This window comes from Hemiscyllium ocellatum, chromosome 26 (genome assembly GCF_020745735.1).
Source record: "Hemiscyllium ocellatum isolate sHemOce1 chromosome 26, sHemOce1.pat.X.cur, whole genome shotgun sequence".
In the NCBI taxonomy this organism is placed as follows: domain Eukaryota; kingdom Metazoa; phylum Chordata; class Chondrichthyes; order Orectolobiformes; family Hemiscylliidae; genus Hemiscyllium; species Hemiscyllium ocellatum.
Genome location: NC_083426.1, coordinates 29,576,868 through 29,590,829, shown reverse-complemented (window position 1 = coordinate 29,590,829; position 13,962 = coordinate 29,576,868). Strand labels below are relative to the sequence as shown.

The window sequence follows — 13,962 nt, the reverse complement described above, 5'->3', positions numbered from 1 at the left end:
AGGAGTGAGTACAGAACTGCAGTATATAGGTCCCAGACATGTCCCCAACACTGTCAGCTTTCTGTCTCTGGTATAACTACTTGGCATAACACCCTGTTCTTTCAAGACCTCTGATTCATTAAAAGCCATGCCACATGGAGTCGATATTTAAAACAGCACTTATCCATCAGCTTTAATGCAGCAGCAAGCCTATTTGACGTCTGATTCAGGGCTAATGAGTTACATGGCTTAACACTTTAGTGACATAGATCCAAAAGACAATGTTGCACTTGTTTACGAGTAGGGAACCAGGCGTTAGAATACCTGAAATGGAAGGAGGAAGAAATTGTTTAATTACTAATGATAGTCAGCTTTATAGTGCAAGTTAGGCTTCTTGACAGAAAAGGGTGATGAGGATGGGAAATGCAATCTTGGTCAATCATTCCTTTGCTTCTTTATTCTGAGTCCACCTCATTTGTGAGGATCAGTTGTGTATAATATATTATTCAATAGATGAAGAAATATAATACAAAAAAGAACTTATTTGTCTGGCCTTTTCTTGATCTAATTATAGCTTGTGTTCTGCACATTGCAGTAAGCAGTGCTTAAAAGTATCACAAATAAAATTATTGCCTATTCAGTAAAGCACTTATTAGATTATGCCATCAGCAAGATATTTGAAAGGCTACTGATTATAAGTCAATCCAGTCTAGCTTCCTGGGGAGCATTAATACCAGTGCATTATATTTTTTCTGTTAATATTTTTATCCAAAATGTAGAAAAAGTTTGCTTATTTAGACAACTAAGAGTTAGACTAAATCTGAGTTCAGTGACCAAATTTAGTATTTTTGATCCCACGATGATATTTCCTCTTGTTCTTCTGCCTTTAAAAAAAAGTTTGCAGTATTAATTATGCATTTTGTGCTGCCAAGTCCTGCATTTTTTGTGTGTTTCAGTTTTGCTCTACTTCTTCCTATTGCCTTTCAAGGCTAAATCTGCTGTTCTAAATTTGGTAATGCAACTGCTTAGGATTCCATGGAATGTCCTCACCATGCAACCTAAATTGTTAGGCTGACTAAGTGCCCCCTCTCACTGCTGACTGGCTGTCCATATAATTAATATTCCCAATGTACTTGGAGCAGCTTCTGAGTGGTGCAATCTTACATCAATTACAGTTCCCATTTCATGTTTGGTTGCTAAATCATATAAGGATTCTCTACAGTCTGGTTTGGTACTTCAACACCTCCTGTTAGGGAGACTTTAAAGATCGTAATTTTATTAGATAAGCTAGCAGAATTACCAAATTGATCTTTCTTGGATGTATCTGAATTTCATTATAACTGCAAAGTGCTATTTCAGGTGAAGATCCTAAACTAGTGTGCATACGTTTTATTTATTTATTTTTGATTAACAAGATACAAAAATGTCACGATTTAGAAAACAAGAATACAAAAGGCAGGTGAGCGAGGATCCAGATATTGATAATTTATTGGCAAATCTGTCTCCGGAGGAAATGCAAGAACTTCAAATTGAGTTGGATGTCATGGACCCAAATTCCAATGTTGCTGTCGGGTTGAGACAGAGAAATCAGACAGAGAAGCAGCCCACAGGAACATATGATCGAGAAGCAATGCTCACCTACTGTGAGAAAACAACTAGGAAACTGATAGAGAAAGAACTATCAATTGACGTAAGTTCATCTGTGTACGTTATTTACCACCCAGAATTTGTTAACAGTTTGAGTACAATTGTTGATTTCCACATTTTCATTAATCTATAAGCTTTTTTTTCAATTTGTTAAACATTATTATTTTCAAGAAGCTATTCTTTATGGTCTTTATTTTCATTCCTTTACGACATTCAGATCTGAAAATGATACAAGATCATAATGCACTTTACTGTACGTGCATGCATGTATATGTTTGAGTAAAGCAGCTATAAATCTTAATGAAAATTGATCTAAAATTTGCAGTAATCAATTGAATATGTCTGTAATGTTTTCACTTTCCCCTCAATATTTGGCAATTATATGTAATTTCCATTTCAATAATTTCCTGAAATTAAAAAAAAATCATTCTTGAGCAGATTCCAAGCACAGCATCAGCAAAGAAGCATCTCACAATGTTGTGTTATTGCATGTGTTATGTCACAACTAGATTCTAGTTGATTTAGGAAAATAGAATAAAATGTGTCAATCATAACCCAGTGGTATTGCTCTCCTATCTGAATCAGAAGGTATGGGTTAAAGTCCCATCCCAGAGATTTGATCAAAGCAAATAAATACTTCAGCACAGTACTGACTGAGTTGTCTGAAGTTCTGTCTTCAGATGAAACTTTAAACCTAGGCCCCTCTGCCCTATCAGGTGGATATGTAGGTTATCTATTGGCACTATTTTGATGAAGAGCTGTTGTTGAGATCAAACTGAGGCAGTATTTCCCACATTACATCAGCGTTTATACTTCTAGAACATATACCTTTTATGTGTAATGTCCTGATGGTGCAAAGGGTATTTTATATTTCTTTCATGAATATTTTAACACCACATAGATGAAAAGTTGTAAGAATGTTTGCAACAGGACTTGCAGTGAAAAGCTGGTGATTTTGATTTATGATTTTTGATATCAGAAACAATCAAAACTGAACCATGGAATTAGCTTATAATGATCTCCTGTAGCAGCTGAAGTTTGACACACTCAACAGAATCAATAGGAAACCATATTATTGGCTCAATAAGACATTAATATAGATTTTCTCAGTTCTTTTACAGCTGCTTTGCAGGTTTGCTTTATACCTATTTGCTCAACAGCTAATTTCTTTACTTTTGCACTGGAAATTTTTTTCTGGAATGCAGATGTAAATTCTAAGAGCCCGCAGATCTTTCTCAGTTTAAGCAGTCAAAGATGGCAAGGCTGTAACTGATGTGCATGCCTAAAACTCATAAGCGTAGCAAGCAATTCAGAATCAAATGAATCTCAGAACAAATAGTACAAATGGAAAAAAAAGAGCATAGCCATCTCCGAAACTTAGGCTTCACTTTTATATCTCGTTTGCTCTAAAACTAAAGGAATTTGTCACCTGTACAAGCTATGAAACAGATTCCAATGATCATAAATAACACTGATTGTGCTACATCTGACTCAGAGGAATATATAGGATGTACATTATCGAAACAGGTCATTTAGTCCAGCCGTCCATGCTGGTGTTTATTCTGGGCTCAAACCTAGTTCACTGTCTGATCATGGCAATACAACTGGAACCATTTCCAAACCACAACTTTTGACATCTGATGAGTACAATATTCACAAGAAAATGAAAAGAAAAGTAATACTATGTTTTACTAAAAGGGGAACTGAATGTAGCAGTAGGGAGGCTATGCTTCAGTCATACAAGGCATTGGTGAGACTACATCTGGAGCACTGTGTGGAGTAGTGGTCACTATATTTACAGAAGGATGTAAATGCATTGGAAGCAGTTTAGGGAAGGTTTACTAGATTAATGCCTTATGCGGAAGAGTTAGACAGACTTAGCCTGTATCCTCTACAGTTGAGAAGATTCAGAGGTATCGCAACTGAAGCATATAAGATTCTGAGGGTCTTGACTGGAAGAAAGATGAAAGAATATTTCCTTGTTGGGAGAATCTAGAATTATGGATCACAATTAAAAATAAGGTGGAGAAAGCCATTTAAATCTGGGATGAGGAAACGTTTGAGGAATTCCCTTCCTCAAAAGGCAATGAATACACAATCTTTAAATATTTTTAAGGTAGAGATACATGGATTCTTGAATAGCAAGGACTTGAAGAATTCTCAGGAATGTGCTAGCCTGTAGAATTGAGGAATAAAATAAGATCAGCCACTATCTTATCGAATGGCAGAACAGGCTCAAACGGCCAAATGGCCTACTCTTTGTAGCTTGTTTATCAGGTGTTCCTATGTCGTATGTTGAAAATGTGTTGCTGGTTAAAGCACAGCAGGTCAGGCAGCATCCAAGGAATAGGAAATTTGACGTTTCGGGCATAAGCCCTTCATCAGGAATGAGGAGAGTGTGCCAAGCAGGCTAAGATAAAAGGTAGGGAGGAGGGACTTGGGGGAGGGGCGATGGAGATGTGATAGGTGGAAGGAGGTCAAGGTGAGGGTGATAGGCTGGAGTGGGGTGGGGGCTCCACTTCCCGCTCCTCTGCCCTTGAGCCCCGCTCCTCCAACCGCCACCAAGACAGAACCCCACTGGTTCTCACCTACCACCCCACCAACCTCCGTATACAACGTATCATCCGCCGTCATTTCCGCCACCTCCAAACGGACCCCACCACCAGTGATATATTTCCCTCCCCTCACCTATCAGCGTTCCGCAAAGACCACTCCCTTCGTGACTCCCTCGTCAGGTCCACACCCCCCACCAACCCAAGCTCCTCCCGGCACCTTCCCCTGCAACTGCAGGAAATGTAAAACTTGCGCCCACACCTCCTCCCTCACTTCCCTCCAAAGCCCCAAGGGATCCTTCCATATCCGCCACAAGTTCACCTGTACCTCCACAGACATCATCTATTGCATCCACTGCACCCGATGTGGCCTCCTCTACATTGGGGAGACGGGCCGCTTACTTGCGGAACGCTTCAGAGAACACCTCAGGGACGCCCGGATCAACCAACCCAACCACCCCGTGGCTCAACACTTTAACTCTCCCTGCCACTCCACCGAGGACATGCAGGTCCTTGGACTCCTCCACCGGCAGAACATAACAACACGACGGCTGGAGGAGGAGCGCCTCATCTTCCGCCTGGGAGCCCTCCAACCACAAGGGATGAACTCAGATTTCTCCAGTTTCCTCATTTCCCCTCCCCCCAACCTTGTCTCAGTCGGTTCCCTCAACTCAGCACCGCCCTCCTAACCTGCAATCTTCTTCCTAACCTCTCCGCCCCCACCCCACTCCGGCCTATCACCCTCACCTTGACCTCCTTCCACCTATCACATCTCCATCACCCCTCCCCCAAGTCCCTCCTCCCTACCTTTTATCTTAACCTGCTTGGCACACTCTCCTCATTCCTGATGAAGGGCTTATGCCCGAAACGTCAAATTTCCTATTCCTTGGATGCTGCCTGACCTGCTGTGCTTTAACCAGCAACACATTTTCAACTGTGATCTCCAGCATCTGAGACCTCATTTTTTACCCTATGTCGTATGTTGTTCAGTAAAAAATAATTATTATTTCACTATATTTCTAACTTACACACATAAACATTACCTTAAATATTGTACCATTAAATACTTATTTTGTCAAAACACAAATGTGACATATGCTAAATTCAAAACAGAGCAAAATAAGGTAATTAGTGACTAAGGTCTCGGTGTTGCTAATTTCTTCATATGGCAATAAATATTTTGCCTCTCCAATCCCACAACATTGAATCATACCAACAGGTATTGAAAAATTAAAAACTGATGAAGTTGTGACCGAGTTACACAAGTCACTGCTGAGTGAGGTGAGTAAATGGTAATTTAGTTCAAAATTGACACAAAAGTACATGGATGATAATTCTTGTTTATAGAATGCAGCAGCTGTGTTGCACAGTCAGTAGAAATTAGTAATTGAGCATGTCCATTGTGGGGTTGAGATTTGATTAGATTGATTTTCTTTTAGTAATTATTGAATATTGTAGAATGCAGTTTTTTAATGCAAATCAGCTTTGTGTTTGGAGCTTTATATATTTAAAGAATTTGGTACCAGAGAATGCTTAGCGGCAACCTGAATTTCTGATGGTGAAATTGAGAGTAGAGCTTGATTTTTATTCAAAGATATTGATGACACAACTGAATTCTGTTCCAGGATTACTACTTACTGTATGATCCAGTTTATCCCTGGCAGTGAAAATGGAAATTACCCCCCTTTGGAACTTATCTAACTTGGATTACCTTTTTTGGAAATAAAGGACAGAGTGAAAAGATCAACATTTATAAAAGCAAGTTAAGAGCTTATAATAATTCCACTGCACCACAGAGAAAAACATATGGAATTGTTACAATTAACACAGTAGGTTCTAAAACTCATTGAAGACAACCATCTACAAAATCAGAAATCACACTTGTCAGCCCTCAAAAAGATTCTGACTGGAGCAGTCAGAGGTTTTCTAATTTTTATAGCTCAGTTGACTGGATGGCTGGTTTGTAATGCAGAATGACACCAACAGTTTGGATTCAATTCCAGCATTGGCTGAGATCACTATGAACATCCCATCATCTCAATCTCACCCTTCACCTCAGGCATGGCAACCCTTGGATGAAGCCACCACCAGTCCTTTCTCTCAAATAATAAGAGAGCAGTCCTCTAAGATTATGGTGACTTTTGGTGATCAGTTGGCTGGATGGCTGATTTACAATGCAGAGTGATGCCAACAGCACAGCTTCAATTCTCACCCCAGTTGAAGTTACCATGAATGTTGCTGCTTCTTAAACCTTCCTCTCACTTGAGGCATAGTTACCCTTGGATAAAATTACCACTGGTCATCTCTCTCTGCAGTGAGACTGCAGGATGATGGTGACTTTGCCTTTATACCTCTATCACTGATGTTAAGAATTCAAAAATTGCTACTGTGCTTGTTCAGAATTAATTATTAAAAGCTTATGCACCACTTCTGCTTGTTGAGTTGCACCAGAAATTCTTGTTCCCTCTGTGTAAAATTTGAACGTCATCACCCAATGAAGCATATATTAATCCATAGAAGATCTATAATCACAGTTAACTTTTTTGCCCCCTTCTTCCACACCTGAGCATGTGTATCACTCTTTCTACCTGAAGCACACAGCATTTGCACTATTTGCGACTAACCTATGCATGGCCAGCCCAATAACTGGCTAACGAAAAGGCTCTGAACTACAGTAGCTTCTACTGATCTAATAGCATGGAGCAGTAGTAATGACTGGTAGATTTAGGGTTTATGGATTGCTGACCCAAAGCAGTAGCTAGAGGTTTCTAATACTGATACAGTCTCACTGTTCCTGAATGAAAATGTAACTTGATTTCTTTTGCTCCCTGTGACTGCAGCACAGGATACATCCAGCTTTGGACCTGTAACAAAAAGTGATGCTCTGCTGGTGAATATGAACTGTTAGCCATGGATAGACATATGCACGACTGAGAATCATTAAAATTGACAGGAAGGTTGAAGGACAGCAAGATATGAGAAATAAGTATTTTGAGGTACACGGATTAAATAATTAATTACACCGCATCTCCAATACAAAAGCCAGTTTGTAAACCTAAGAGGGTCATCATTCCCTAAAGGGCTTAGCCACAGTTATAGGCCCAGAATTTGATAGGCAAGACTGGAAAGAAGATCATGGATAAAGAAACTCTACAGAGGCTGGTATCCTGTCACCAAGTACACTTTATTTACATGTGGAAAATTTTTGACACTTATCCAGTTCCCTCAGAGTCAGATCTGAGAGTGAACAGAACATCTGACACTCCTGTATGTAATTGTCAGCTTGGGCTCCTTGATTGGACCGGGTAAACAGCCCCAATCAGGGAACTCAAATTCCATGAGGCCCACCTGGCTGAGCTCTTTACAATAACTACATCCCTCCTCCTCTGAGTCTGAGGCTAGTTCTTTATTTGTAGCTCCTCCTGGTCAGGTTCCTCCCAATCTGTCCCTAATGAAGGCAGCATGTAATGCACAGTAACTCACCTTTTGTGCCTAGAGCATCTCAGAAGAAATTCATTCTCCTCTTCATGCAGCAAAGGCTTCGAGGCAAAGACATTCACTGTGTCCATTTCAGATTCTGAGGCATTTTCAATGCTCACCGGGGAAGGAGAGTCTACAGGTTCTGGAACTTTCAGAAAGGCAGGGCATGTTTTGCTTCTGCACTGTTTGCAAGTTTGTAGTTTCATATGGTCCTCATGTTTGTTCAAGACCGTTGCACTTACCCAAATTTTATGCATCACTGGACCTGACGTCATGTCGACTGTGCTTCCTCCCAATGCAGGGCTATTCCTGTGGCTCGTACATCAAACTTTGTCCCCCAAAGTACAGTGTCTTTCTTGCTTAGCAGCGTATTGTGTCTGGCGTTTCACCACCCCACATTGACAGCCCCACCCAGTTCTGGGAAGATCAAATTTAACCTGGTACAGAGTCTTCTCCTCATTAGCAATTCTGCTGGAGCTATCCCTGTAATTGCATGAGGGGTGGTCCTATAATCGAATTGGAACTGGGGCAGCTTGGTATCCAGTGAAGTTGTAGGCTATTTCTTTAAGCCTGCCTTCAAAGTTTGGACTGCTCTTTCTGCCAGATCATTGGATGGTCCTTATATGATAAATACTGGTCTTTATAGGTCCAAACAGGTTTCAATTCTGGTTGTGACAGCCCTTTGGTTTCTCCCATCATTACCAGTTGTTTAAGTTTAGCCAGGATTGGATCTTTCTGTGTCTAAATTCTGATATGGTCGGCTGCGACTAGAAATATGTTCAGAAAATTTAAAACCATTATGGACTCTTCCAGTGGCACAACACCAGTAGTGAATATGCCAGAAGGAGATGGGTCAACATCCACGTTTCCTCCTTGGCCTCCCGGATGATATTCCAACTTGTAATTAAACACACTTAGAATTAGAGTCCACTGCTGAATACGGCCTGAAGTTATGGGTGGTACTGCCTTGTCCTCTTTAAGTAGACCTAGCGGGAGTTTGTGGTCGACTTTTATTGCAAATTTACACCTATAAAGGTAGAACTTCCTGATCCCAAATATGACTGTCAAATCTTCCTTTCTATCTGGTCATATTTATACTCTGCATTAGCCAAAGCCCTGGATGAATACGCTATTGGGTGTTCCTCTCCATTGGGTCACCTATGAGCTAATACTATACCAATGCCATATGGGGAGGCATCACATGTCAATACCAGATTTGGCTTGGGGTCATAGAGTGCCAACACCTTAGAGAATAATAGCTCTTTCTTCACTTCCCTGAAAGCTATGGCTTGCTTATGCAAGCATTTCCAAGGTTGGTCCTTTTTCAAGAGTTGATGCAAAAGTGTCGGGATGGAGGCCACGTTATGCCTGAACTTTCTGTAATAATTCACCAGCCCAAGGAGAGATCTAAGCTCCAGTGCAGGTGTGAGAACCAGAGTACCTTTGATTACCTTCGCTTTATTTACCATTAGGTGTAACCCAGTCTTATCAATTCTATAGCCCATGGAGGTCAGTTGGAGTACCTGGAACACACATTTATCCCTTCTAAGGTGTACACCCACCTTGGAGAAACATCTAAGGATTATGTTCACGTTCTCTAAGTGCTCTTTTTTGGTCCTCCCTGTTATTAGCATGTCAACTAGATAAATGATAACCAAGGATAGACCTTCTAAAACGTTCTCCATCATCCGCTGAAAAATTGCACAAGCTGACAAGAACTCAAGTGGTTGTCTCATATGGCAGAGGCAAAGGGTGTGCACCAGATATCCAGACTGGAAAACCAAGTGGGCACTGGAGAACAATTAGCTATTAAAAGTATGCTTATAGAATGGCAGCAGAATATTGAAAACGTATTTTATCAAAAAAATCAGCAATAAAATTGAACTTGAAAGTTAAACTTACCTTTAAATCAAATGAAAAGCTATTTGGATCAAAGAATTTTATAAATTACAATAAGCCATTATTCTATTTGCCAAATCAACTGTAAGGTGAAAAAATATATATTCGTATATGAAAGGCATAAGATATCTTCTTGATTAAATACCATGATTTCTGAATTTGTCAAGAGCAAATATATTATATCTAATTGGCTTTTAGAGATCCCAGCTGTCTGAAGCTCAACAAAACAAGCAGTTTGAACACATCTATATCCCTTAGTCAGTACAGCAATTTTCTGTTGTGAATGATCCTTCTCAGATGCCTGAACTGCCTGACAATATCTTGCCAATGTAGATGCTAAAGTATGGAGAACACATAGAAGGATTTCTTCATCCAAAAAACACAACTTTTAATCTAAAACAGTGATTCAAGACAGCCTAACTTAAATTTATTCTTGTGATTTGGTTGTGTATTATGTATTATCATAGTAATTACTTTTATAGATATGCAAATATATGGATTTGCTCTCAGCAGAGCTGGTCTACATTTTATCATTGTTCTGGACCAGACCAACCCCCTCAAAATATATTAAGAAGATAACAAACACCCTAACTTTTCCTTATTTTAAAGCCACGGTGTTGTATTCCACACATAATTTGATTGGATAAACTACCAGTTTTGAAGCAAAATACTCTGTATTCATACATGATAATTAAAATACAACAAAAGCAATAATTGAGATAATTTAACTCTATTAGAAATATTAACAGGATAAAACCCAAGGCCTCACAAGCTGTCTATTGGCTTTGGAGCAGATTGCTTGGCACCTCTGTCTCAAACTTTTGTCATTAAAGAGAACAAAATATTCCTCTTAAAGCTACAGTATCGTCACACTATTCACAACTATCATTAACGGCTTTTTTTTGCATATACGCCTCTGCTTTGCTACCATTATAACTCCTTTTGTCTCTGGCTCTGGCACCCTTCTCCATCTGTTCCACTCACTCCTTCAGCAAATGTAACAACCGCGTAAAACCTTTATTTTCTAGTCACATTCAGTTTCAAAGAAGAGTCATTGGATGCAAAATATAATCTCAGTTTTTCTCTCCTCAGATGCTCCCAGAATCTCCCCCTCTCCCCAGTCAAATCCATGACACCCCAACTTCTCAACCCAACTCCTCTCCAACATGTTATGACAAACCACCAAGTTTCCAACACCACCTGGCACCTCAACCACACTGAACCAACATGGCTGTCTCTGCACCACCACAATCCCATGCTGACTCAATGACTCCCTTCACTGACTCAATCTGGCTACTCCCCACCACAACAATCCCTTGACCCATTAACTTCCACAAACCTGCTCACTTACCTACCTCATCTGTCTATCACTTGATCCCACTGTCACTCTACCCAGCTTCCAGCCTATCCACTTGCCAAGCTATCCATTTACCTTACTCACTTTATCCACTGGGCCAATGAACTGAGGAGTTTATCCAGTAGATGAAGTTTAATTTAGACAAATGTGAGGTGTTGCATTTTGGTAAGTTAAACCAGGCAGGACTTATACACTTTATGGCAAGGTCCTGGGGAGTGTTACTAAACAAAGAGACCTAGGGGTGCAGCTGCATAGCTCCTTCAAAGTGGAGTCACAGGTAGACAGGGTGGTCAAGAAGGCATTTGGAACGCTTGCTTTCATTAGTCAATGCATTGAGGATAAGAATTGGGATGTCATGATAAGCTGTACAGGACACTGGTAAATCCACTTTTGAAATACTGCATGCAATTCTGGACTGCCTGCCATAGGAAAGGCATTGTTAAACTTGAAAGAGTTCAGAAAAGATTTACAAGGATGTTGCTCGGATTGGAGGACATGAGCTATACAGAGGAGCAAGTGCTGGATGTCTTGAAATACATAAAAGAGGATAAATCCAAGAAGTTGATCAGGTGTACTCTAGATCTCTGTGGAAAGCTAGGGAAGTGATTGCTGGGCCCGTTACTGAGTTATTTGTATCATTGATAGTCACAGGTAAGGTGTTGGAAGATGGAGGTTGGCTAACATGATGCCACTGTTTAAGAAAGGTGGTAAGGACCAGCCAGGGAACTATAGACCAATGAGCCCGACATCGGTGGTGGACAAGTTGTTGGAGGGAATCCTGAGGGACAGGATATATGTGTATTTGGAAAGGCAAGGACTGATTAAGGATAGTCAACATGGCTTTGTGCGTATGAAATCATGTCACACAAAATTGATTGAGTTTTTTGAAGAAGTAACAAAGAGAATTGATGAGGGCAGAGCGGTAGATGTGATCTATATGGACTTCAGTAAGTTGTCCAACAAGGTTGCCCATGGGAGACTGGTTAGCAAGATTAGATCTCACAGAATATGGAGAGAACTTGCCATTTGGATTCAGAACTGACTCAAAGGTAGAAGACAGAGGGTGGTGGTGGAGGGTTGCCTTTCGGATTAGAGGCCTGTGACCAGTGGAGTTTGAAGGTTTGTGAAGGTTTGTAGCTCAGGTTGAAGTTTAGGGTGTAGGTTTGCTCGCTGAGCTGTAGGTCAGCATCTGGATATCAAACCTACAACTCAGCGAGCAAACCTACACCCTAAACCAGTGGAGTGTCACAGGGATCCGTGCTGCGTGCACTACTTTTCATCATCTGTATAAATGATTTGGATGTGAGCATAAGAGGTATAGTTAGTAAATTAGCAGATGACACCAAAATTGGAGGTTAGTGGACAGCAAAGAAGGTTACCTCAGATTACAACGGGATCTTGATCAGATGGGCCAATGAACTGAGAAGTGGCAGATGGAGTTTAATTTAGATAAATGTGAGGTGCTGCATTTTGGGAAAACAAATCTTAGCAGGACTTATACACTTAATGGTAAGGTCCTAGGGAATGTTGCTGAACAGAAAGACTTTAGACTGCAGGTTCATAGCTCCTTGAAAGTGGATTCATAGATAGATAGGATAGTGAAGATGGCATTTGGTATGCTTTCCTTTATTGGTCAGAGTATTGAGTACAGGAGTTGAGAGGTCATGTTGCTGCTGTACAGGACATTGGTTAGGCCACTGTTGGAATGTTGCGTGCAATTCTGGTCTCCTTCCTATCGGAAAGATGTTGTGAAATTTGAAAGGGTTCAGAAAAGACTTACAAGGATGTTGACAGGGTTGGAGGATTTGTACTATAGGTAGAGATTGAATAGGGTGGGGTTGTTTTCCCTAGTGCATCTGAGGCTAAGGGGTGACCTTATAGAGGTTTATAAAATCATGAGGTGTGTGGATAGGATAAATAGGCAAAGTCTTTTCCCTGGGGTGTGGGAGTCCAGAACTAAAGGGCATAGGTTTCGGGTGAGAGGGGAAATATATAAAAAAGACGCACGGGGCAATCTGTTCATGCAGAGGGTGGTACGTGTATGGAATGAGCCACCAGAGGAAGTGGTGGAGGCTGGTACAATTGCAACATTTAAAAGACATCTGGATGGATATGTGAATAGGAAGGGTTTGGAGGGATATGGGCCAGGTGCTGGCAGGTGGGACTAGATTGGGTTGGGATATCTGGTCGGCATGGACAAGTTGGACTGAAGTCTCTGTTTCCATGACTCTATCGCTCGATGACTCTAAGAGGCTGAAAGGGTCTTTTTTTCCCTGGAGTGTCAGATGCTGAGGGGAGACCTTATAGATGTTTATAAAATCACAAGGAGCATGCTTAGGGTGAATAGCCAAGGTCTATTTCTCCAGGATAAGGGAATCCAAAACTAGAGGGCATAGTTTTAAGGTGAGAGGAGAAGGTTTTAAAAGGCACCTGAGGCGCAACTTTTTGAAGCAACTTTTTGGTAAAATTACAACATTTAAAAGGTATCTGGATGGATACATGAACAGGAAGAGACTAGAGAGAAATAGGCCAAATGCTGGTAAATGGAACTAGATCAACTTAGGATATCTGGTCAGCATGGATGAGTTGGACAAATGGGTCTGCTTCTATACTGTATAACTCTATGACTCTCCAGAATACAGGAGCTGGAACCACAGCACAAGTAAAGCATATTTCCCACACTCCCCCTTTTCCTCAAATAATCCAGTGCTACAAGAAAACAATTTTATTGAATGTCTGCTCCATATTTCTGAAGGATCTGGCTACAGAAGACCAGACCATCAATGTGGAGCTCAGTTGTGATTCAGAAACTTAGGAATAGCAATCCAATAATGGTTGCCATTTTGTTAAATATCTAACCATTGTTCTGAAACATTTATTCCTCATCTCTGGCAGGTTGGCGTGGGTCAAAACATTGTGGCAGCTCATTTCAACTCAAAATGCTCGGAGGTGTCAGGGATTGAGCTCGAATCATCATGCATTTTTTCTTTAAGTTATGTCAATAATTGGATTAGGAGAAAGTGAGGACTGTAGATGCTGGAGTATCAG

The 13,962-nt window shown here is 40.7% G+C and overlaps 1 protein-coding gene across 1 annotated transcript in view; it reads left to right on the top strand.

Moving 5' to 3' along the window:
- Nucleotides 1-1,227: 1,227 nt before the first annotated feature.
- LOC132828194 (leiomodin-1-like) overlaps nucleotides 1,228-13,962 on the top strand; it is a 35,854-nt gene continuing 23,119 nt past the window's right edge. Inside the window, exon 1 of the mRNA XM_060845135.1 lies at nucleotides 1,228-1,669. Coding sequence (XP_060701118.1) covers nucleotides 1,403-1,669 — 267 coding nt within the window. The 5' untranslated portion in view covers nucleotides 1,228-1,402. The remainder of the gene's footprint in view (nucleotides 1,670-13,962) is intronic.